A 25784-nucleotide genomic window follows, 5' to 3' on the forward strand; every position below is an offset into this window, starting at 1 on the left:
ATAACCTAACACAGTCACCAACATTTGCCGGATGTTGACAGCAGACGACGTAAAATAAACAGCATGTGGCAAAAAGCGCGTGGAAAAAGTCGTCCCGTTCAAAGTTCTTTTTCTCGACCAATCAAAACTCTGGAAGGTCATATACCACGTGTGGTGTACATGTTTATACAATGATCTGAGAGTTGAATAACACAGCGTGTTGTGGTAGAAACTCCTTCAGCGTACATGTACATGTACCATAAAATTGACTGTATTATATATTATAAGTTCGAAATACGCCTCTTCAACTGCATCAAGAAGAATTGGTTTAAACGATTGCCTTGTCTTGTCCATCTCTACCCTTGGCAATGTACATATTATTTTGTTTACACATATCATGCGATTTGTTGCCATAATTAGTTCATGTTAACTTGCCGACGTCATGGTGCTATTTATCATTTGTACGGTTGATGACCGTGATCATGTGATCATATTACGGTGAATACCTTGATCATGTGATCAAATGTACGGTTGATGACCGTGGTCATATGATAGTATGTACGGTGAATACATTGGTCATGTGATAAAATGTACGGTTGATGACCGTGGTCATATGATCAAGTTTACGGTTGATGACCGTGGTCATGCATGTGAGCGTATGTGCGGTGGACACCTTGGTCATATGATCAAATGTACGTTTGATGACCGAGTCCGGGGCCATGTGATCAAATGTACGTTTGATGACCGAGTCCGGGGCCATGTGATCAAATGTACGTTTGATGATTGTGGTCAAGTGATCATAATTATGCGCTGTTGAAATACATGTAGTGAGCGCAAGGTGTGATATTTACAAGGATGCGATACCTCCACATTATTCCTCTGCTTGATAGTTTTGCTGTGTATACATGAATACAGTGGTTACATTTCACATGTAGACATTTGAAAAGTTATAAATAAATAACACGTCACACGATGGATAAGTTAAAGCGTACTTAGATGTTTCCAACTAAATGCTTTTCTGAACGTGTGCGGTCATGTATAATTCGAAATGAATAATCCCATACGCCGTCCTGTTAAAATGCGATCGATGCGAATTTAAAATGCAGCGACATGTCTGTGGGAGTTTGTTAGTTAATTTTAGCATAAATTGCACGCGAAATGTATCACTGGCGAATTCTATTTTTCCTACAACTTTAAACTCAAAGTGTTGCAGTAAGTAATATTTGTTTTATATCTCATAGACGTATGATTAATGATTACTTTTTACTAAACCGAAAAAAACATTATATACATGTATTGCTAGAAATAGACATCAATTGTTGTTTCTTTTGCAATGGCACAAGGGAATATGTCATTGTTCGCAAAACCGCGTGCGTGTCAGGTTTTCGGACATTCGAAATGCTTGGTATGCCTGTATAATTGGAGAGATCCTTCTATGATAACTTATATCTGCTGAAACTTATTATAACACTTTCAACCTGTATTGTTTCTATTCTCTCGTTTGCACAATATTTCGACACATGGCAATAAAGAGTTCAACGATATATGTAGTGTTGTGTCATTTTTAAATATGAATACTAGACGTTTCGTATTGTTATACTATAATATTTATAATATATTTTTAAAGCAAGGGTGTAATTCTTTAGCCAGTTGATTTCATATTTCTACTAAATTATTTTATACACACTGTGAACATATCCATTGACCTCATGATCAATTTAGAAAATAGCTTCACAATGAACAATCAGCAAATATACCTGAAATTTGATAGGTAACACGGTAATTGAGGTCAGTTTAGGGGAGTCTGGTAGTGTAACTCTTGTAGTGGTCTGTTTAGATATAAATGCAGAGACACGTTTTGCTTTCCTGATAATTTATTGTGTACTCCATGTTCTATAGCGGTGTCTGTCGTTTTTATCACCCACCGTAACTTGAAACTTTCATTGTAGGATAAATACTTTTCACAGCGGTACTTAAAATACCCACTATGTGACCTAACTCTCATTGGATGATGACCATTTGGTATTCGTTGATTCAAATATATAAACCTAAACCATTCGAAGACAATGCGAAATAACATGTCTATTAAAGACACTGATGAAGTTTATTCACTCGCTCTTACATCAACTGTGTACATACCTAAATTCACTCGCTCCTACATCAACTGTGTACATACCTAACCTCACTCGCTCTTACATCAACTTTGTACATACCTAACCTCACTCGCTCTTACATCAACTGTGTACATACCTAACTTCACTCGCTCTTACATCAACTGTGTACATACCTTACCTCAGCCTGACATTAGAAATGGCCTTCTACAAATGTACTTATTTATAGTTTTATCTTATAATGAACTTACTTTTTCAATGTACATATTCATCACATTTAGTTTTATATTCATCAATTGTTAATATTATATCTATATCATATTTATCAAAACGAATGTTAACACAATATGTACTTGTCAAATTAATGAAAGAAAAGTGCGTCGATCAACTAGACTTTACACAAAATGAAAATACACACTTTATTGTTAACTGATGAAGAATGTAAATGAAATACATCGGTCACACACCTGTTGAACTGCTCTTTCTGCTGTGTACTGATTACACCCCGTGATTTGACGCTGTATATTGTGATGTGGGGGAAGTATAAGGCATGAATAACGATATGTACACATGCTGAGGTAAATACCTACACCACTAAGGACCTCGGTAGATAAGTGTCCTACACGAACGATGGGTAACCATTGTATGTAACAGTTCACAAAAACCAGGTTGGAGGACAGGACAACATCGTCAATATGTAAGTAAATTTGTATCTGTCTAGTTAATGCTTTGTTTTAAGAAATGAGTTGAAAATTGAAATAGTTTTATTGTTAATACGATGTACACATTTTACCTGTCTCGCGCTGTGAGTTGTATCAGCTGATACACTTGTAGCATGTATGTGTTATATCTTTAGGGGTCAGTGATCTAATGTTATGTTTAACACAAAGCACATTGAAAACGCTATCAGCAGCTGGTTCATTTAAAACGCACGCTTCATTATACTCATATTATACACAAGTAACTATATAAAGTTGGTAAAATAATGACACTTTTCATTGGTTAACTGTCATGCATTATAAGATAATTGGATAGCGTACACAAGTATGTTCGTGTTGCAAAAGAAAACGTTCTTTCGACGAATGATAACTTCTGTATTGCTTTTATAAACAAATGGGACTTATGTGACTGTTGTTTGATGATTCAGCCTTGTCGGGCGAGGGTACATGCGTGCATGTTTCTATCCTTACGGTTGAAATTGCATTCATGCCATACCATGACAACATGCCCAACGCTGCAGTGCCCACAAATCATGTCATTGCTTTGAATCGGCTTGTTGGTAGCCGAAAACGAGACATTTGCGCATGCATGAGTTTATCCGTAGTATGGCTACTGGAGTTGGCGCAAAAGAATATTACCTTTCATGTGAAAGGAATATAATTATCATGCATCTGTTATATGTGTCGAGGAAGAAAAATGTAGTTCAGGATAAACATATATCGGGAAAATACCTGTAAATATTGCAAATTAAATATTAAGTAAGTGAATTATTGTTTTTCCTACATATTCTCGCCACGTTATATACATTCAACCATTAAACATGCAACTATTTTGTTTAATGGTCAGTTGTAATAACTCTGTAACAGGTAAAATAGCTCATCTTAAGTACAGACGTATTTACTGTCAATGATGTTTGTTCTAAACATGCGTTCATTTGTAAATTATTGTCTCGGTTAGCCTGTGTGTTCTTATTACAGAGCATTTTCACAAACAATACGTCATATCAGGTCGGTTGGGGCATATCGTCAGGTTCTACCTAAGTCCTACTTGTTTGTATACAGACGATACAAGTGTATTAAGAGTTCATATTATCTCAATCTTCAGATTTAGGGCCGATATATATATACTTTACCATTTAGTTTGAAGGTCGCTCTAATCTTATCTGGTCATGTTGTAATAGTGTATAAGGAATGATCAGAAACAATGTACAGTATTACAAGTGAGTATAAAACATGTAAAAAAATAGTTTGTTTAAGAAAATAATTGCAAATGGCTTTAATTAGTTCAAGTTAAAGATTTAAGGATCACATATAACTGCTCGGGTCAAATGGTATCGACATCAACCGTCGTAGTGGCCACCTAACATCTAAGGTTAACTGGTATTAAAGTTGACCTATGTACATATGAACAGCTGACGTCATATGGCGTCCAAGTACACAGATGTATGTTTATCTTTCTAGCAAACAAATATATTGTATTCGTTGTTCTACCTAGCCGAGCTATGCAATTGGGAACCTGCATGTTTTACCTAATAATGGAGTATCAGAAAAACCGCATATTGGTGGCTAATTAAAAAAATAATGTATCTCTTTAAGCATAATATAAAAGAAGCATGGACTTTTGTGATAATACACAAGTTTGAAGTAATATTGACCACAGCTACTGTTTATATATAGATAATCATTCAAACTTTGATATATGTAATAAATAACTGATGACCTCTAAGTTATGTTCACACCTTACTTCACCCAATAACTTACCTCACTGGTACACTACATGTATCCCTCTGAGCAAAACCTCCAATCTACAGATGTGCCCTGTACACGTACATTCTCTCATGTGGATGTTAAGGACGTTTTGATTTTTTCTTGTCAATTTTATCGTCTTAATCAAATCGGCAGCGCTAGGCTTCTTTTGAGTTTTGTCCAATTTTTACATCCTGTTTCCCTACTTGCATACCTTTGTAGTTTATTTAAGTGCAAACTTATTGTCGAATTAGTTTATGATTGAATGTGTCAAAATACACTGTACCATGCTTGATGAATGCAATTTGATACATGTATATAAGCAAACATAAAATCTTGTTTTACAGACTTTCGACCATGGACGTTCGGACCCTTACTCTTTGTTGTTTGTTGGCGGTTTTACTTCCAGTAAGTCTGACCGACAACGTAAAGGTGGAGTACTTCACCACTGTTACACTCGCGTGCGACAACCGTGATTTAAATATCACCACCATTCCTGGTAACGGCGGCGATATACAAGCCAAGTATTGGATTCTCCCGTCAGGGGAAAAGATTGACAATACTTCTACTGCAAAAATGCAGAAAGGAAAATTATCCTGGACAATATCGGATTGGTTCAATTACAGCCTCACTGTCACAAATGTCAATGATGAAGATTTCGGAGTCTACTACTGTGTTTTAGTAATGCCAAACTACCACGTGGAAATCGTTCAGAAGGGTCTAAATGTTGACGGGCCTGATTACTCCAAATTAATTGAACGTTATCGACACAATGCAATGATAGGTGGAATAGCCGCAGCTGTTCTTTTTATTGTCATCTGTGGAGCATGCTTGATAAATCATTTCCGGTATAGTTCAAAGAGAAGTAAAAATGGCAAAGAAGGAGGAGAGCTTGACGGGGGATATTACGACAATGCAGCAGTAGATCCTGGTACGGAGGGAGGTAAAACTAACGGCCAGCATGATATAGAGACATCCGAGAAGTTGTAATAGATCTAACCCCAGCTACGCCCAACCCCATTAGTGTAATGGTACATTGATGAGAATTTCAAAAAAACATTTTCCCAATAATAATGACGGAAAAACTGCATATCCTTGGCTTCAAAATGATTATGATACAGATGTACTATATTCCATAACACTCATATTCGTGTAGACGTTTTCCGAAGGATATGATACTAACTTTAAAAGGATGAAAAGGGTGGCATGTTACAAGATACAGATGATGTGAGCAGTGTAAAATGTCTAATTTGCTGATCAGGTGATAGGAGTGCTCACTGACGTGACTAGGATTATGTGTGAAATGTAGTGCAATTGCGAAATTGTATTGAGTTAACAAATCCAGAATTAGATATGCAACATTCTACAATGAAGACGTGTATAAGTTATCATGCATAATATTGGCTGTTGTCTACTGGTTAAACATAAATATATTAATAGAAAAGCAGAAATATCGTTTATATAAATGTAAACTTCTTGTGTTTTGCTTAACTATCAATGAAGTTAAGTGATGTTTTTGAGTTTTTTAAATTCTAATATTTAATTTTGTTTTGTTTCTGGCTGAAGTGAAGTTACGTTGTAAGGGAATGACAGAGAACAAAAGAGTATGGTTTCTACCCTAGGTAATCACAAGGTACCTTTAATATTATACGTGTTTACTGCTATGTTGGTCCCCGCAACAGTTAATGTCGAAGTATCAAGGGCTCAGGCCCCCAATATGTCATAACTTTGCTTTTATCATTATATTCACAGCTAACCTATAATTGTGTTTGATTATTGCTTGAATCAGAAACATCAACATTGTTGTTGCTATTTTTCCGATTTGATGATGCTTTTCCTGTGTATTGTACGTAGTCGTGGCGTTTTGGCTTTTACCAATATCAATAATCAGATTTCCTTGCGAGTGTGCTATGGAAGTTTGTGCTGTCCGAAAAGTTTGCGAGTTCGACCATTATCGAGGATGTAATAAATTTCACTTATAACAACATCTGTTGGATATGTGTTTGCTTACGTTATAGGAGATTGCAGAGTGATTTTCATCCGTCTTATACTGTTATCATACTGTATGTATTTCAAATCAAATGACGGGAGACAACTTGGTACATGAAAGTTGACCAGCTGGTTGTGCGATTCGCTTCATATATATGTACAAAAGAAACAATGACAGATTCGAAAAGTTGAAAAAGTGAACGGAATCCGTCAAGTTTATCTTTTTGTTTTTGAATAAATGATCGTGTAATCTGTTGATGGTGCGCATCGCAAGTATTGATACAACTTTTCTTTTCAGTTTTTGCATCATTACTACAAAATAAAAAGTTGATGCTTGCATGTTTGATATAGATAACACATACACTAACAGTGCATTCAAAGGTCATCGATAAAAAGAAACTTTGCTCGACAATAACTGCTAAACAATTACGAACTTGCATTTTATGATAACGTATATATACTAACATTGAGTCTCTGACATCTTATATAAAGTCTGAATATTAAGTGGGATAACATCACCCAGAGCAGAGATGGAGTTTAGTAATAATTGTCCTTGGTACAGAGAGAACAGTGGAGGAAGTCGTGATCACAATCCTACACAGGGTATTTGCATTTTTTTATTTGAAATAAAGTTATGTTTAGTGTTGTATACCGATATATTTAAGAATAGTTTTTCATGGCGGATTGGTCGAGTGGTTAACACCTTCCACGCAGGCGGCCGCGGTTCGATCCCCGAAGTCGTCGCACGCATGGAATATCAAAGAAAGTGCTTTTCTCCTGCCCACACAACTCCAACAACAAAGGTGGAGTATAAAATTGTCTGGGGTGGATGTTGCGGTATCTGTGATGTAGCATTTAAGTGAGGTGGCACTATAAAATATTCCGTTGAAAGCACGGTCCCACTACAAACATAACACAATACATCTCCAGCAAACGCGCAGACATACGCACATAGGGAGATATTAGCTAGGTGGCATAGGACTAGTAGTTAGCGCCTGATAAGGCAGCTCCTGCGAATTCCTCATAAAATGTATATCCTAATTGTATTAATCGTATATCTATGTACTGTAAAGCGCTTTAGAGTGGCTTATGTTAGCTAGGTAGGGCGCTATATCAAATGCTGTATATTATGGCGAATATCATTGATGCAGTAGACGACACTTATAATTACGAACTGTCTAGTCTTTTCCACAAACTTGTTCAAGGGTCACCCTCTAGAAACATTTTGCTCTTTGTTTATCAATTTTGAGATCGAAATATGTTATTGTTAATTATCTCGTATGCTCCTGTTCATTTTGTTGGCTTGTGTATGGATAGGTCACTTTTGTATACCATTGGCGCTATAAAAGGATGTAAGATGAACATTTTCCCATCTAATAGATAATCAACGAAAATGTGTTTTTAAATAGTCTATAAAGGGGTTTCACTGTAAACAGATGGATTAATTATCAGAGGAGAGTTTGAAACGTCAATGTTCTTGTCCGAGACGTTTCTCTGCATTCTCTCAAATGAAAAATGAATATGAAGTTAAAATTTAAAATGTTTATTTACTCTAGTGCCGTATTCAAGGTTCACGTATTAATTTTAGATAAGCACAATCACTGCGCTTTTTGAAAAAGGATATTTCGATTGCCTTTTTTGGACATATGAACTGAACGAATATAAAGAACCTGAAGACAGGGTTTGAAAGGAGATTTAATACACGTATTATCAGCTTATAGAACCACAGGATTATGAAGCAAAATGATAATGTATTCTATTGATATACGAGTACTTTCTGTTTGTTTACTTTCTAGACGCCTATCTATCACAATCAACACCGTCGTGTATTATCTATACACCAACAGTGGCTCGATACCGATTTTCGGTATATCTCTTGCTGTTATTGTTATTTCCCGGAGATGAAATATAGAATATACTTGTGTTATGCGTTCTCCTGCGACTCGTGGGAAGTCCATTTGCGACAGATGACTAGAAAAATATTCAACACAACCGATGCGTTCCCAGAGACTGTGTTCACCATTATAGAAAATGCAGATACACGAAATCTAGAATTGCTTAGATAATGTCACAAAACTACAACCTTTCGTCCAACTGTGATGTCATGTCCACATCCAATGTCTATCTGCTGTAATATTAACCAATTAGCAGGGATGAAATATGTCAAATAAAAGCTAAACCGCGTTTCGTTATCAACCTGTTCCGTTGTACAGTAATGTATCGTATTTGTAGACTTTATAGCATAACCGTTATCAGTCAATACAAACACGCGTAGTTTTTCGGGAACTATTTTTCTTTTTGAGAATATCGTCCATAAATCAGTATGTTATTCATTGTCAGGGCTGGGAAACTCATCTTCTAATTAATTTTGCTCTTCAATTATTTTAATGTAAATTACTGTTCTGCCCTAGTATATTCGTTTCATTTAACGTTATAACTAGGCTTACCTGGACGAATGGTTGTCATGCTGTTTTCCACAACATTATTGTACGTCTTTCAAGAACGCAGCAATTGCAATAAAATGTCAATCCAAAGTAAAAAAATAACAACAACAACATTGTTATTCGAACAGATTGTAAAAACAATGTAAATCAAATACAATGTTTATGTACATGTATACCAATACTATTAATGTGAATGAACGGAATGTAAATAAAACACAATACAAACAAATTATAACAAATTATAACCGTATTTTAAACCCAAATACGATGACGCTAGAACAATGTAAAAGGAAAAGAGACACTTGATAAATAACTTCTATACAAATAATAAAGGGCACTTTCATTACGATATTTTTACACCTAGAACGGTGTTTGATTTCACATGTACATTTCCTCTCAAATATCATAGCGTATGATTTTCTGCAAATCATCCACTATTATAAATGAAGAAATATCTTAATATCATTTAAAAACATATTCTACTTTGCAGTTTACATTTGAAGGAGTATTGTCTTTAAAACTAATTTTTATTTGTTGGAACGTGTTGTACGGATTTCTGTGATTCCAGGCTAGGTGCTCTTGAAGGTAAAACGTCCGAAGCGTCTTCGACGATATTCGCCATGTAAATCCTGGGCATATAACAGACATGTGGCGTTCTCATTGCTAGAACCGAGGTGATGGCAATTAATACGAGAGGCACACTGATAAGCATAGTCACAAACTCTAGAAAGGAAATAGAATATTTCGCTATGAGATAGTATTGGTGAACATAAAACTTGCCAACTATGTTCACCAATCTGTATATTATAATTAAAACATGATGTAAACATAGTGAAACCAATACACAACCTGGACGTAAAGTGATTCAAAGTAGAAGTTAATCGAAATGAGAATAACTGCATGTAAAACAATTACAATGAAAACAGACAATCCAAATGTAATAAATCAGTTTATTTGAAACATCGGAATAGTAAAAAGGAGAGCGGGGACGACAGACAACATACCATTTAGGACTGTTTTGATGTACTCTGTCATCTTTCTGATATAATAATGGTCATTAATCCAAAAACATTCCCCGTCGTGTTCCATGTTAGACAAAGGATAACAATATCAAAATATACAAAAGGACACCCAATATGTTCATCGAACAGTTCAATATAATAGTGATGTTATAGACAGTTGCATATCCTGGATAACAACTAACATTTATCAGATCACATCTATATCAGTCGCTCACAGAGCATTGAGCATGGAACACACACGGGACACACATACAAGGCTTACATATTATTTCAACTTGAAAAAGTTTCAATTGTAATAGATTACCTTTTGCAGTAAAAGTACATCATTGTGTAATTGGTATCTCCTGTATTCGGTAAAGTGAGTGCATCGTATCAATCCTTCCGAAAAGAGCTATATCTAAGAAACAGTACTCATTTTGTTTCTAATCTCTTGAAAAATACAATTGAAGCGTAAATACTGCAGTTTTCAAATTTCTACTGAAAGAAAGGAATCTGAAAAAATAGTTTCGTTTATCTTGGAATAAATTATTTAAGCATTCTACACATACGAATTTTGTATTGCGTTGTAAAAAAGAAGCTTAAGGTGGTGCACATATCATTTGGCCCATGACTTTAATTTATGTTATTAACATTTTTGTTTCTGAATTCTCGTCAACAATACAAAAAATCCGATTCTTCTAGCAAACTTGAAATATTTATATTTTAGAAGGGGACTCCTATTATTCTGGTGAGATTTGAAATACATGTACATGTATATAGAAATATCTCTTTTAGATTTTTTTTTATCTCATACTAAAAATAGTTAAGGAAATAAAATATATCAGGAAACATTATGAAATCATCATTGAAAACATTGCATATATCATCGATATCTTAATAGTATTTTCGCGTGATAATTTTATTACTATTAGTTACAAATGTCGCACGTGAGACATATTAACGGCATAGCTCCTTATAAAGGATATCGCTGTTTTGTAAAGTAGGCTGACTCTTGGTTTTCAAAGTGTCAAACATTCTGTATTATTGTCAATACGTTTGCAGAGAGAAATAAAACAAACTGTCATGAAAAGTACAATAGAATATGCCTATACCCATTACTTATCTAATGCAATGTTCGTCAATTGAATGAAGTTTCCCATTTATAAACTTATAAATGTGAATCTTAGTTTCGGATCAACGAAAGCATCACACCATAAAATACCGTAGAAGAGGTTTCAAGAATTTTACAAAATTTTACGTCATCATCCACTGCCAAAATCAATTTTAATTTGCCTTCAATAGGTTCTACCTTTAAGTACGGACACTTTATGTAAGACACATACGTCACATACGAAACTGACACTGACCTATACTAAATCTGTATAATGACGTTATAATCGCGTGCAGAATTGAGTGGAGACAAAGACTCGGTTCTAAAACTAAATTCTACAACCCAGGATAGCAAATAGATATCCGAGACACCCACATACATGTATGATAGACTCTAGAAATGTTTTTTTGCAGAAATGTCATTTTCGCAAACCTTAACCCTGAACATATAGCCAAAAGCAAAATTTGGCCATTAGAAATTTCGTACGTTTATTTCTACTGTGATTAGGTATCTTATGCTCTTCTGTAAAAAGTATTACGCAAAAACTGAGTTGGCGTGGTTTCTATATTTATTAAATAAAACTTGGAATACTATTATACCCTTCTTCAGAGTCAAAGGTCAAATATATTTCTGACCAAGATCTCGAATGTTGAGCTTAAGTGCAATTTTTATATTATCCTCCTAAAACTATCCATGCGGTTTTTGTCAAGCAAATAGTATTTAGCAAATATTCAACACCGATATGGAACAGATTTGGAGAAACTTAGCGTTCAATATGTGGGAAAAAAAACCTGTAAAAGGTTAATTACAACATGCGACATAAGGAGAAAATGATAATTGAATGCGAGCAGAGACATGATGGCCCGGCATCCTTTCAGACATATAAAGGTAGTGGGAGTGATATAACACTAAAATTAAACAATTATTCTGCCATTGAAGGGAACGTTATTCTGATAAGATTAAGCGTTCGATGATCACACGACACTAAATGATAAAGACGCCATATTTGTCCTGTCTAACTAACACATTTTGACTAATGTTAACTCTCAAACTTACTTTTCTGATTATACGAACGCTTCTATGCACAAAGTCAATGATTCGATGGTGGTGATTATTATAGATAGTAACTGGATAGCCTTTGTATATTTGCCACTGAAATTTCCGTTTGAATGCAGCAGTCGAGTATATCAGGATTTCGATTTACAATTTGAAATGACAGAATATTCATTAAGGAATGTAAAACACGTGAAAAGTAATACTGGAACATAATGTTATACCATTGAAATAACAACGATAATGCTTTCACAGAAAATAGAATTAGTATTAGAATTGGTTTACCTGTAAAGATAGGTTTAACTGTCAAGATCGGTATATATACCTGTTAAGAGTTCTAGAAATTTCTAGAGCAACTCGAAAGCAGTTGTTTATGTATATGTTGCAAAAATGGGAATACTTTGTGATTACCGGATAGACATACATATAAATATTTAAAATACAAAATATTTGACAATACAGAAACTGAAGTTCTGTGCCAAGGCAACATTATGCACAACCATAATTGAGTTACGCCCCTTTGTCTCTAAACTTTGTCATAAACAATATAAACCTCACTCGGTGAAGATCAATCATGCATATTTTCATGACTACATTTCGACGTTTCTTATCAAACAAATGGAGGCCTCGTATAGGACTTTAGTTTTGATTCTGATAAAAGGCTTTCGGGGGACACGCAACCTACCGAGACCTGTGCTATAAAATCGTTTTGATTTTCGTCGACAATATGTCCTCTACACCTACCTCAGGATTTGTCCGGTTGTTGCCTAGGACACGAGCACCAGTAATATACCAGACATGCGACAATGAAGAACACGTAACAACCAATCAGGGAGTAGCATATGAGTATCTGATAGAAACAGTACGTATACAACATTTCGTGGCACCAGTTTTTGGGTTCATGAAGAGGCTGGTCATAATTTGGCGTCCATATCTGATAGAACCAGACGTTCCCAAGGATAAACCACGTCAGGAGGAACATGTTGAGGATAAAACCAGTGAATTTAGTGGACCTTAGCATCACGGCATCGTCGTCCATGTCATCCTCCGGTTCGTCATCGAATCTCTCGTAGTTTTTCTTCCTGTTTTTGTTCCATATCATCATAAGAATCTTGACGATACCGAAACACCCTCCAACCAACAAGTAAATAGGAAGCTTCGGCTCCTTTGGGCAGTCCTTCTTATAGGCACTTCCTGTAACAAACATCACATGTGTTTTGTTTAATCAGATAGATAAAAACTGACTACAATGACTATTATGTGCTTCCAAGTAGAGCGAGAACTTACAGTCTCTGCCATTCGTGTCATGGATGCCTGAACAAAAAGGTACATTATGTAAATATTGACCCGTACACTTTCTGTTAGTGATTCGTGTTTGGCAAATGTAACCTTTAATAGATTACATTCAATTACTTTATACCGTTTATACCAGGAAACATTCGTTAAATTTTCGCCCTGTACATTCTTCTTATTGGAAGCGAGTTGATCACAACAGCGAACAAGTGTAAACAACATAATAATCATAGTAATCAAATATGAAGGTCGTATTTAATATAGGGCGAAAATCGATTTTAACGTCGAAGGGGGAAAATTGCCCTGTTTACAGTATTGTATTGTGTGTAACTGTCATAGACTTGTAGCTGTTCTGTGTAACTCTGCACTGACGTATTGTGCTATATATAACTGTCCACTGACTTTAATTATTGTGACAGCAATATCTTAACATTCATCAGGCACTCTTGGCATTGAGAAGCAGACATAGCAGTGAATAGCGCGCTGTAATTACTTTGCTGGTACATGTAGCAGTTTTTATTTGAACTGATTTAAATCATTATGACATCGAGTATTACTTCGAATGGAAAACCTGCAGCGAAAACAGACAGCAGCACATCGCAGAGATCCGATCGTTAGATATTGTCCAATATACATGGTAGAACGAACCAGCTGAGCCATGCCCGCCATCGTTTTAACAATCTAATAGTGGAACGGAAAGGTCAGCATAGGTGCTAAACCATCTACAAATCAATAACAAATACTTTATGTAAAACGTTGTTTTTAAAAACAGATTTCATTGTGTTAAATACATTGCCTCAAATAACAATTATAAATGCATATCATGAATATTCTAGCAAGTTAAGTCTGCATGTACATGTATTTTGCAATTGTTTTGTTAACGTCAAAAACTACCGAGTAACAAATCATATTTTGCATTGGTACTGTGTTAAGTTTCACCGGTGAATAATGATGTGGGCGTTGTTCGCTCGTTTTGTGGTTTGTTTGCTCATTCGAATAATGTTTAACCAATACAAATGTTTAATAAGGATGTGTGATTTTGGTTACGTTTGAGTTTGGTTACGTTTTAGGCCGTCGGTCGGGGACCGCGATTTGTTGTTAGCTTCTCTTCCTTAACGAAGCTATTATAAATTTCTGCAAAGACTATATTGACAGAAATATATGCATAGGCGTCAGCACACAAGGTCAGAATTGGAACTCAAAGTTGATAAGCAAGCAAATGCACGGCAACAACAGGGAAAGCGATATAGCTATGTAAAACTACAGGTTTCCTGTTCGGTAGGGTAGACGTTTGAAAAACAGTGATTTCTCTAGTCTAATTAAGGAATCGGTGTAGATCAGCTACGTGTTAAGACAATTAAAACGTTCTTATTTCTGTTGGCACTGACATGCCATAATTGCATCAACGACTATCATTTGTCGAGTAAATCTGTGTGAACACGTGCACTAATTCCATGTAATAGTGACAATATGTAAAACTCGACGGGATTGCAAATGTCCAGATATGTTCGAAGTGGACAAAACTGTCGAGCATTTCGCTTGTATACTCTGGACAGTTGTTGATATACTGTGCTATCGTGTTCAAGTTATGAACTCTGTTAGCTGGCATTTTTAAGTAACACGTAAATAACCCTATCACCGGTGGATGCCGTCTTCACGTCCTTAGCTAACGCAAAAATATATTTTTTAACAATAAACGTTCCTTTCTGCAGTCGCTTCATAATGCGTTTCTCTATCTATGGAGTTTGTATCACCGTTCATTCACTTCACCAAAGGGTTTTCTTAGTATCAGGCTTTGCGGGATCGATGTATCCTGTTGGGGAATACTGACCAAAGCTTGTCTAGGACAGCCATCAATTTACACTGCAGACAATTTATGGTCGTAATTCGGTGTCTACGAGTTTTCCTATGCACTTTAGGTAGCAAGTGAAAAACACACATTTGTTTTTTTAACTGGACACACCTCAACCATTTGTTACGTTTGACGATCTGTACTAACCGACTCCTATCATTGTCAGAGTGACACTCTGTAGGCCTACTTGTCGACTCTTGTTATGGTCAGAGTGACGCTTTATACTGACCAACTTCCTATCATGGTCAGAGTGACGCTCTGTACTAACCGACTCCTGTCATGGTCAGAGTGACGCTCTGTACTTACCGACTACTATCATGGTCAGAGTGATGCACTGTACTACCGGATCATATCATGGTCAGAGTGACGCTTTATACTTACCGACTCCTATCATGGTCAGAGTAAACACCATCAACAGCACCAGGATCACTGTGGCTACAACTGGAAACAACAATGTGTAAGGCTCTCAGTCATCCGTTATTGATAACATGTCTGACAACACAAATTTACATTGATTTTATTGACCTGTGACCTAGGGAGTATACATTTTGTGCATGGTGGTACATGGTCACTGGTCTTTTCTTATTTTTGTCATTCAATAATGTTTTGTAGCGTTCGGCATTAAACGACTTTTTTGATTTATGGACTGAAAGTATTAAGTCATTTCGCCCCTAGAGGATGTTAAAATGTGGTCATATAGATGACAAAGCTGATGGCCCCCTCGTTTTTGAGCCATTTTCATGACCACATTTTAACAACAAATAATTACAAATGGCGGAATGGGTAACATATTACCATCCCTCTGACTACCTGCAATATCAGGTTGCTATTTGGACAAATCGTCTCGATATTTCTGACAACTGTTCCGGCTCCACAGTGGCCTTGTGAGTTGTTTTCAATGGTTTAGAATCGATTAATTAACATGACCACATTTTAACAACAAATAATTACAAGTGGCGGAATGGGTAACATATTACCATCCCTCTGACTACCTGCAATATCAGGTTGCTATTTGGACGAATCGTCTCGATATTTTCTGACAATTGTTTCGGCTCCACAGTGGCCTTGTGAGTTGTTTTCAATGGTTTAGAATCGAGACACCTATCGTCAGCAAAAAAAAATTGACAAAGAAGCATACGGTTTAGGAAGATCACATAATAAGTTTTCAATTACTGTTTGTGTTCAAAACAAACACAGCAGTTGTTATTCATTCCAAACTTATGAATCTCATTTCGAATTGAAGACTAATTTGATTGGCATAGCCACATTATTGAGAACATTATTTTCTTCTCTCGTTCATTTGTACAACAAAATATTTCTTCAAGTTTTTTTTATGTGTAGTGTCGATGCCATTACTTTGTATTTTCTTGATTTTTATGTCCAATCGTGGATCCCTTCGAACCTTAAACGCACAAAACAGAAACTAACACTAAAACAGACTAAATCAACATATTTCAAACGTGCCCGTGATCAGGGAAGGACCAATTAGTAGTGAGACAAAAATAAGTAACAGAATAATATATATAACATTAGACTAAGAATAGACTCAGGTAGATTGACGAGTATATCAATAAACTAAAGTAGTTAATGGGGTTCATTGTGTAGATCCTTGTCGGGAATATTTCGCTCGCCCTTTAATCATCATAAAAAAAGTGAAGGAAAACTTCATTATTATATCATTCTAATTTAAATGTCACTAGTAAAACAAGTATCACCATTAAATCGCCAGGTTTTTTTTCAATTCTTCACAACAAAAATGGTCTTTCATGCTCGAACGGAAGGGCCGCGCTTACAGCTGTTTTGACTCCAATGTACATGTATACCAACGACAACAAACTCGTCAGACAGGACGCGGTCGATCAATTTGATTCTTGTCTGATTGAGGCTGACATGATATCTGATGACACCTGATAGCAGGGTTAATATTGTATATAACAGCAGATGTTCTATATTGATCCGTGTCATGTTTTCTACAACTGTAAAGGCTAATGAGGAAGGGTGGGTAGGCAATTATCATAGCCATCTCTGCAATATACAAGTCCCAATATACTGTTTCGAATGACAACGCTGATCAATGCTTTAGTGGATGAATATATATTAATTTAAATGCATAATCATAAATATATGAAATACTGTCAGGATTTGTTAAAATAAGGACTGAATTGATTCCAAACCCTATTCAGGACGTGTCTAATTCCTATGTAGGCATCGGGCATGTATCTGTATATTGATGCATAGGAAGCACTGTGCAATTAAAATAAAAGATTTTTTTATCCTGCTGATATTTAAGTCCTGATACATTTAAATTCTAATTTGTATACACTATGAGTCACGTTCAAGTTTACAAATTTATAGCTGGCATACTATGAGTCACTTTATAGCTGGTACAATATGAGTCACATTATAGCTGGTACACTACTAGTCACATTATAGCTGGTACTCCACGACTCACATTATAGCTGGTGCACTATGAGTCACCTTATAGCTGGTATACTATGAGTCACATTATAGGTGGTACACTATGAGTCACACTATAGCTGGTGCACTATGAGTCACCTTATAGCTGCTACACTATGAGTCACATTAAAGCTGGTACACTATGAGTCCCATTATAGCTAGTACACTACGAGTCACATTAGAGCTGGTACACTATGAGGCACATTATAGCTGGTACACTATGAGGGACATTATAGCTGGTACACTACGAGTCCCATTATATCTGGTACACTATGAGTCACATTAAAGCTGGTACACTATGAGTCACCTTATAGCTGGTAAACTATGAGTCACATTATAGGTGGTACACTATGAGTCACAATATAGCTGGTACACTATGAGTAACATTATAGCTAGTACACTTTCAGTCACATTATAGCTGGTACTCCACGACTCACATTATAGCTGGGACATGTATACTATAAGTCACATTATAGCTGCTACACTATGAGTCACATTAAAGCTGGTACACTATGAGTCACATTATAGCTGGTACACTATGAGTCACATTATAGCTGGTATACTATGAGTCACATTATAGCTGGTACACTACGACTCACATTATAGCTGGTACATGTATACTATAAGTCACATTATAGCTGGGACACTATGAGTCACATTATAGCTTGTACACTATGAGTCACATTATAGCTGGTACACTATGAGTCACATTATAGCTGGTACACTATGAGTCACCTTATAGCTGGTACACTATGAGTCACATTATAGCTGGTGCACTATGAGTCACCTTATAGCTGGTACATGTACACAATGAATCACATTATATCTGGTACACTATGAGTCACATTAAAGCTGGTACACTATGAGTCACATTATAGCTGGTACACTATGAGTCTCATTATAGCTGTCACTCTATGAGTCACATTATTAATGTGACTCATAGTATAAATGTACCAGCTATAAGGTGACTCATAGTGTATCAGCTATAATGTGACTTATACTATACATGTACTAGCTAGAATCTGAGTCATAGTGTACCAGCCATAATGTGACTTATAGTGTACATGTACCAGCTATAAGGTGACTCATAGTGTACAAGCTATAATGTGACTAATAGTGTACCAGCTAAAATGTGACTTATAGTGTGACAGCTATGAGTCACATTATAGCTGGTACACTATGAGTCACATTATAGCTGGTACACTCTGAGTCACATTATAGCTGGTAAACTACGCGTCATTATAGCTGGTACACTATGAGTCACATTATAGCTGGTACACTATGAGTCCCATTATAGCTGTCACACTATGAGTCACATTATAGCTGGTACACTATGAGTCACATTATAGCTGTCACACTATGAGTCACATTATAGCTGGTACCCTATGAGTCACATTACAGCTGGTGCACTATGAGTCACATTATAGCTGGTGCACTATGAGTCCCATTATAGCTGGTGCACTATGAGTCACATTATAGCTGGGGCACTATGAGTCACATTATAGCTGGTACACTATGAGTCACATTATAGCTGGTACACTATGAGTCAAATTATAGCTGGTACACTATGAGTCAAATTATAGCTGTTACACTATGAGTCACATTATAGATGGTACACTATGAGTCACATTATAGCTGGTACATGTATACTATAAGTCCCATTATGGCTGGTACACTATGAGTCACACTATAGCTGGTGCACTATGAGTCACATTATAGCTGGTACATGTATACTATGAGTCACATTATAGCTGGTATACTATGAGTCACATTATAGCTGGTGCACTATGAGTCACATTATAGTGTACCAGCTATAATGTGACTCATAGTATACCAGCTATAGTGTGACTCATAGTATACATGTACCAGCTATAATGTGACTCATAGTATACTATGAGTCACATTATAGCTGGTGCACTATGAGTCACATTATAGTGTACCAGCTATAATGTGACTCACGGTGTACGAGCTATAATGTGACTCGTAGAGTACCAGCTATAATGTGACTCACAGTGTACCAGCTATAATGTGACTCATAGTATACTATGAGTCACATTATAGCTGGTACACTACGAGTCACATTATAGCTCGTACACTGTGAGTCACATTATAGCTGGTACACTACGAGTCACATTATAGCTGGTATACTTTGAGTCACATTATAGCTGGTTCACTACGAGTCACATTATAGCTCGTACACTATGAGTCACATTATAGCTGGTGCACTATGAGTCACATTATAGCTGGTACACTATGAGTCATAGTATAGCTGGTACACTATGAGTCACATTATAGCTGGTACACTATGAGTCACAGTATAGCTGGTACACTATGAGTCAATTGATAGCGGATATACACTTTGAGTGACCTTATACCTCATTTATACTTTTCAGTTACTTTATAGTACGTCATACCACGATAATCTAACGTCAAGTGTTACAACTCACAGCCAATGGTGTTTAGGCTCTGAGTAGTTGTATCATTTGTCTCTGTTCTCGCATTACTTACACATGTATACGCTTTTTTTGAGACAAATTATGTGCCGGAATGTGTCATATTACAGTTTTTCATAAAAGATGATAACATTATAGTTCGGATCAAATGTGCAGAAAGGATAACATTATTTCGTCATTGACTGCTTTGGTAAAAAACGCTTTCATACTATACAGCATAAAACAGATTCAAAGGTTATCACTTGTATAGACTGGAATCACCAACTTTAAAATTAAAATCGCAATTTACTTGATAAGATTTACATTTCAATTAATGTATAGGATACTAAACTGATATACAACATGTACATTATTACTATTATAAGCAAGTCATATTCAAATCGAACGTGTCGGTTTTACGTATTTGATCATGTGATACTCACGTGAGCTCCAAAGAACTCGGACAACGCGGGCCACAAACTCCAAAGGTCCCTCGGAATCCGTCGATACTTCCTGTATCTGAGAAAACAGCGTACCGTACGACCCCGAGTCGAACTGAGAGGCGTCCGACATGTAACTTGAGCTCCGGCACAGACTTCGCTCATCTTCATATTTCTGTAAAGATAACGATAATTGCTTGTCAAGGACGTTTTTTACAAAAAAAATAAAAATGACCAATGTGGCGTCCATTTTGAAAACGTGTATTTCTTGCGCTTCACGAAAGGCCAAAATTTCACCTTAATTGATACTAGATTGATCTCTTAAATCGCCATTGTGTCCAATGCTGTCCAACTTTATACCGTTCAACATATTTTAAGAAATATGGAACGAAGTGGAAAATTATACATTATTGTTTCTTTTACATATTCATTGTAACTGAATCACTTTGATTTTGACCCCCCATAAAAAGTTGGAAAACGATAATGGGACAAAAATAAGCATAAGGACCCCTCCCCCCCCNATATTTTATACTTGTGTTGTAATGTTGTTATCCATTCTGTAAGTGGACCCTTGGGTCTGTTGAATTGGAAAAAAATAATAATTCATTAACCATAATTTCAATTATTTGAAAATTGTTTGCGTTTCCATTATTTCAAATACAAGAACATAAAACCCTAGAACAAATATACGTTGTGTTCTATTTGCCAATTAAACGTACAGGTACATTGTATGCATAGTTTTTTTAGTCAGTTTCATGATTTCATTTTTTGTAACCCTCTTCAATTCCAAATGAGGGTCATTATTACCGTTTTTATGGAAAAAATACGACTTGTATTGCAGTAACCGTACAAATATGTTTGTATTGATAGATCGACACAATAAACAAACAATATCACCCCTATTTGTGTATCTGTACCTACATAAACAAATCATTGTGTGTCGACAGGTCAACAAAAACAAACATATCTGTGGTAATTGGTAGATACAAAAGAAAACCAATATATGTAGATACCTCCTGTTGGCATCGATAGTTACATGGTAGAAACAAACCTACAAAACAAACAAATATCCACACTCCTGTTTGTCAGTTAAAGGTCAATATATTTTTCCCGATGACTGATAAGCCTATTTTGTATGGTACATGTACTTATACTGATTGTATGGTGTTTTGATTGAAACCGTTACACACATTAAAGTGTCTTACATAACAATTTACAATCAGTCGAATTGATAAGTGTTGAATTAACACTTAATGATTAGAAAAAGTTTTGCCGACACGGTGAAAATACTATTCCTGTATAAATCAATTTATCACTAGTTAATCAAACTACGTAACATGCAAACCTAAACAGTTAGTAAATCGACATGGAAAGCCGATCAAAGTGAACATTTACAATAGTATTGACCATTTCGTTCACTTTAAGTACTCATCAATGGTAAATACCGATCAAACAAATGAAAATAAATGTTTAAAAAGTTCTTAAACTGGTTTGAAATCAAGCAAAACAGCGAAAGGCCTATAAAACCTTTGAAACGTTTGAAATTAACAACTATAGCAGATAACTTATTTTTAAACTTATATTTCATGTCAGTCGTGTCAAAATGAATCAAAATTGCGAGAATGTTGCCAACATCGGGGACTTAAGTAGAAAAACGAAGTTACTATAGATCCGTCCTAAATGTACCAATACACATCCCAGTCATACATTTAGATATCCACTCATTGTAACTGTACTATGAAACATACCGTTATAAGATGTTCGTGGTGAACGTTAATGTTACCGTTCATTACGTGTAGGCCATCGCCCACTCTTACCGCTCTTGTAATTTTTACCACTAAAACAAAGTGTTATCCGATCGCAGCAACGGATGTTACCGGTACCGCTAATCTGTAATGTAGCACGGCAACAATAGCGGCTGCTATTACTGGTTTTAACCGGTAACAATAGCCACTACTATCACTAGTCGCTATCACTAGTTTCAACCTGTAATGATAGCGATTGTCATCACTAGTAACAACCGGAAACAATAGTGACTGCTAAATGTATCGCTATAACTAGAAACTTACGGTAACAAAAGCGACTACTATCACAAATATCATCCGGTAACAATAATGCATTTTGTGTAAACAGGTACAGTGTGTAAGTATAATGTATTATTCTATAGACATATTGTATCGCAAGATATACATTGATACCATTTAAAAAGCATCATGCTAGCATCATTTTCGCTTTACTTGGATTTACGTAAATAGTACAAGAATAGTCATTCGTCTAAAACAATATGTGCTTATATATGTATATCAGCTGGTTCATATGATCTTACAGTATCCCTTGCCAACTGAGCAGACAACATTCCTAATAAAATTCAAGTGTGTAATGTACATTTATCACGTGATCTCACCTGGCCCCGAATTTTTGAAAGCATTTTAAGTCCCAAGTCGTCCATGGTATAGATTTTCTGTGTACACGGACAAGTCAGGAGAGCGAAGTGTTTGTCTGTCATGGCCGATCTGTGGCAGACAACTTGTATAAGATGTTCCGTTCCCAGCGACCAGCTAATTACTTAACTAGTCAATACTCAATCAAACCAAATGTGAATCTTTTAGTGGCACACTTCCTTTTCGAGATAATAGAGTGATCCAGTTTAACTACCAAGACCAGTCTAATGATACAACCTGGGAACGAACAGGTAGGTTGTTGTTGTGTCCCCGAGCATTCTGTATAGCATACATGTATAAGCATTTGTTGACATTCTGTGGAAGAACAACCTGACCAGAAATAAGGCCCAACTTGCAAGCCATCAGACAACTCATCGATCAACCTGCTTCAGCGGTCTAAATATATCGCTTTTAAACATGTCGTGGGTTTGAACTTTCGGCAAAATTACATTGCAGGGGATATTGGGTAAAACAGTAGCGATATCGCTAGCTGCGTTGCGCGCCGTGACAAGATAGCACTTTCGGAACCTAATGTGTTAAACGATAAAAATACTACCACTATTGTTAAATTTTCGTTTCCTGAATTAGAATAAACGACCAACAGAATTAAATGTCAAGACAATTATATTTTGTTCTAAGGTTTCAGACATAACGGTAAGTCCGTCGGAATTTTGTTTCGTGGCAAGCATGTTCTTTGGTATTACTATGCAACTACTACGCAGAGAAAATAATGGTGATGGACTTAGGAATACTTGTATTACATTATGACCACATCAAAATCATTCTTTTGTGTGATATATATAATTGTAGTACATATTGATGTATTTTTTTACGGCAAAATCTGATGGTTATACATGAACACCAATGTACATGCCTAGGAACAACAATCTCATGATCGTTATCATAATACAAAGATGCAATTAAAGTAGTTTTTGTTATCTCCGAACTTGAGACGTTTAGAAATATTTTCAATATTTCAAGAATGCCATAAAATGTGTATTTCTATTAGTTTAATTAAGATCATTGGCGTTTTGCTGACAGGTGATTTCCGTTCGGTATTGATATTGAAGCTTTAACGCTTGAGGCAATACACACGCACATAGTCCATACTAATTATTAGAGCTGAGAATCATCTGAAAAACGCAGAACAGCTTTTAAAACATCCGACCATGTTCTGCATGAAAAATTAAATAATTTAACTTCCGGTTTGTAATAATGTATGTATATTACTAGGAGATATCAATATTACATAAGAATGACGACGCCTGTTGCTGACATCTGCATCTAACACAAAAAAGCGTGATATTTGTTTATGCTCATCCTAATAATTAGTCACGATCCATACCCAGCACGTGTCGATACCTTCTAGACACATATATAAATAGATCTAGGTGTGACATTATCACCATTTTAATTACACTTGTAAATATAAGTCTATAAGCTTTTCTGTGCAGAAGTAAATGAAAAGAAAACATAGTTTAAAGAAAACATTGTGAAATAGGACAGCAAATGAAAGCGTTATGTTGAAGGAGGACTTGCACGTTGATGCTAGAAGGAACAGCTATCCGACAAAACCGTCATTAACACTAGCAGAACAACAAAATGAGGACACTCGCATACATGCTGACAACTAATGGTGCGTTCGGTAATTAGGATGTGACGGCGGTATCAGCTACGATAGTCACAGACGTAACTGGTTCGATACAGCCCGCATTCTTACATTCTATTTTACGGAATGAGATTACAGAGTTGGGAAATCATCAGTGTTATGTTTATTTCTATCATTCTATTTTCCGGAATGACATTACAGAGTTGGGAAATCATCAGAGTTATGTTTATTTCTATCATTCTATTTTACAGAATGACATTACAGAGTTGGGAAATCATCAGAGTTTATGTTTAACATTGAGGTGTTTCATTTTGAGACTGTGATACTCGTTTTATAACAGAGCATTGGTTAGTGCTAAAAAGATCGAATAACTTAAAAGTCTTAAGAATAATTTTAAATATCCTGGCGGTGGAACTTTACCATCATATTAGAGAAAGATAGATATAGAGTGCATGAAGTATATGTAAATACTTAATAGAAATTTGGTAATATCACCGATGCAGTTATAATGTCCATTTTCCGATGTGTTCTTATTTTACATAAACATACCATGCGTTGCCTAAGTGATTTAAAGTCATGCATATAGTATACATACGTCTCTGGTGATGTGTATGATGAATATGTTGGAAGTAGCATAGTTATGGTAAAGGCGAAGTAAATTTAGTTTTGCGGTGGAAACGGAGTTGACGATCACGAAATTGGAGAATTCTACAGAAGTTGATAGTCTACTAGGCCGATATATGATATTGGAGAATGTCGGAAAGGCCAAACTAATCTTCTAGGACTTACCATTCTCAGGTGCTGACATTTAATGCCGGTTTTATTGAATCATGTCGTACAAATTAGGCAGATATCAGTATCGCTGTCACTTCATGTGGTTGACGAATAATTTCGAACTCATTTGAAGATAATTTTGAAAGCGTCATTCAGTTAAGCATGCATAGAAAGCGTTTTAATAACTCATATGATAACTGTGATCACCCGATAAACTAATAACATCAAATTTTATTAATTTATCTTACAACAATTATGAAGTTTTTCCAACTTATAGTACATACAACTCAGGATATATGCACTGTCGGTCTTACAACTGATTACATGAGTGGT

The 25784-nt window shown here is 35.8% G+C and overlaps 2 protein-coding genes across 3 annotated transcripts in view; one reads left to right on the top strand and one right to left on the bottom strand.

Moving 5' to 3' along the window:
• Positions 1-2622: 2622 nt before the first annotated feature.
• On the top strand, positions 2623-6826 carry LOC110462693. 2 transcript variants are annotated; one of them, XM_021516791.1, is made up of 2 exons: positions 2623-2787; positions 4903-6826. In XM_021516791.1, exon 2 carries the CDS (start codon positions 4913-4915, stop codon positions 5543-5545), a length of 633 nt encoding a protein of 210 aa, XP_021372466.1. In that variant the 5' UTR covers positions 2623-2787; positions 4903-4912; the 3' UTR covers positions 5546-6826. The 2 variants fall into 2 exon arrangements, with proteins under 2 accessions (XP_021372466.1, XP_021372465.1); XM_021516790.1 differs by lacking the exon at positions 2623-2787 and adding an exon at positions 3960-4029.
• Positions 6827-9924: 3098 nt separating this feature from the next.
• The window catches only part of LOC110462654 (sterile alpha motif domain-containing protein 9-like), a 117066-nt gene continuing 101206 nt past the window's right edge, over positions 9925-25784 (bottom strand). Inside the window, exons 8-10 of the mRNA XM_021516724.1 lie at positions 20631-20802; positions 15680-15739; positions 9925-13347 (exon numbers count right to left, since the gene is read on the bottom strand). Coding sequence (XP_021372399.1) covers positions 12899-13347; positions 15680-15739; positions 20631-20802 — 681 coding nt within the window. The 3' untranslated portion in view covers positions 9925-12898. The remainder of the gene's footprint in view (positions 13348-15679; positions 15740-20630; positions 20803-25784) is intronic.

This window comes from Mizuhopecten yessoensis, unplaced genomic scaffold (assembly GCF_002113885.1).
Source record: "Mizuhopecten yessoensis strain PY_sf001 unplaced genomic scaffold, ASM211388v2 scaffold10821, whole genome shotgun sequence".
NCBI classification, from domain to species: domain Eukaryota; kingdom Metazoa; phylum Mollusca; class Bivalvia; order Pectinida; family Pectinidae; genus Mizuhopecten; species Mizuhopecten yessoensis.

Excerpts from the sequence above, each read along its gene's own strand:
- LOC110462693 (XM_021516790.1), top strand. The coding sequence starts at position 4,001 with ATGATCAGAAACAATGTACAGTATTACAA. Across the intron at positions 4,030-4,902 it reads AACAATGTACAGTATTACAA|ACTTTCGACCATGGACGTTC; the intron begins GTGAGTATAAAA and ends CTTGTTTTACAG.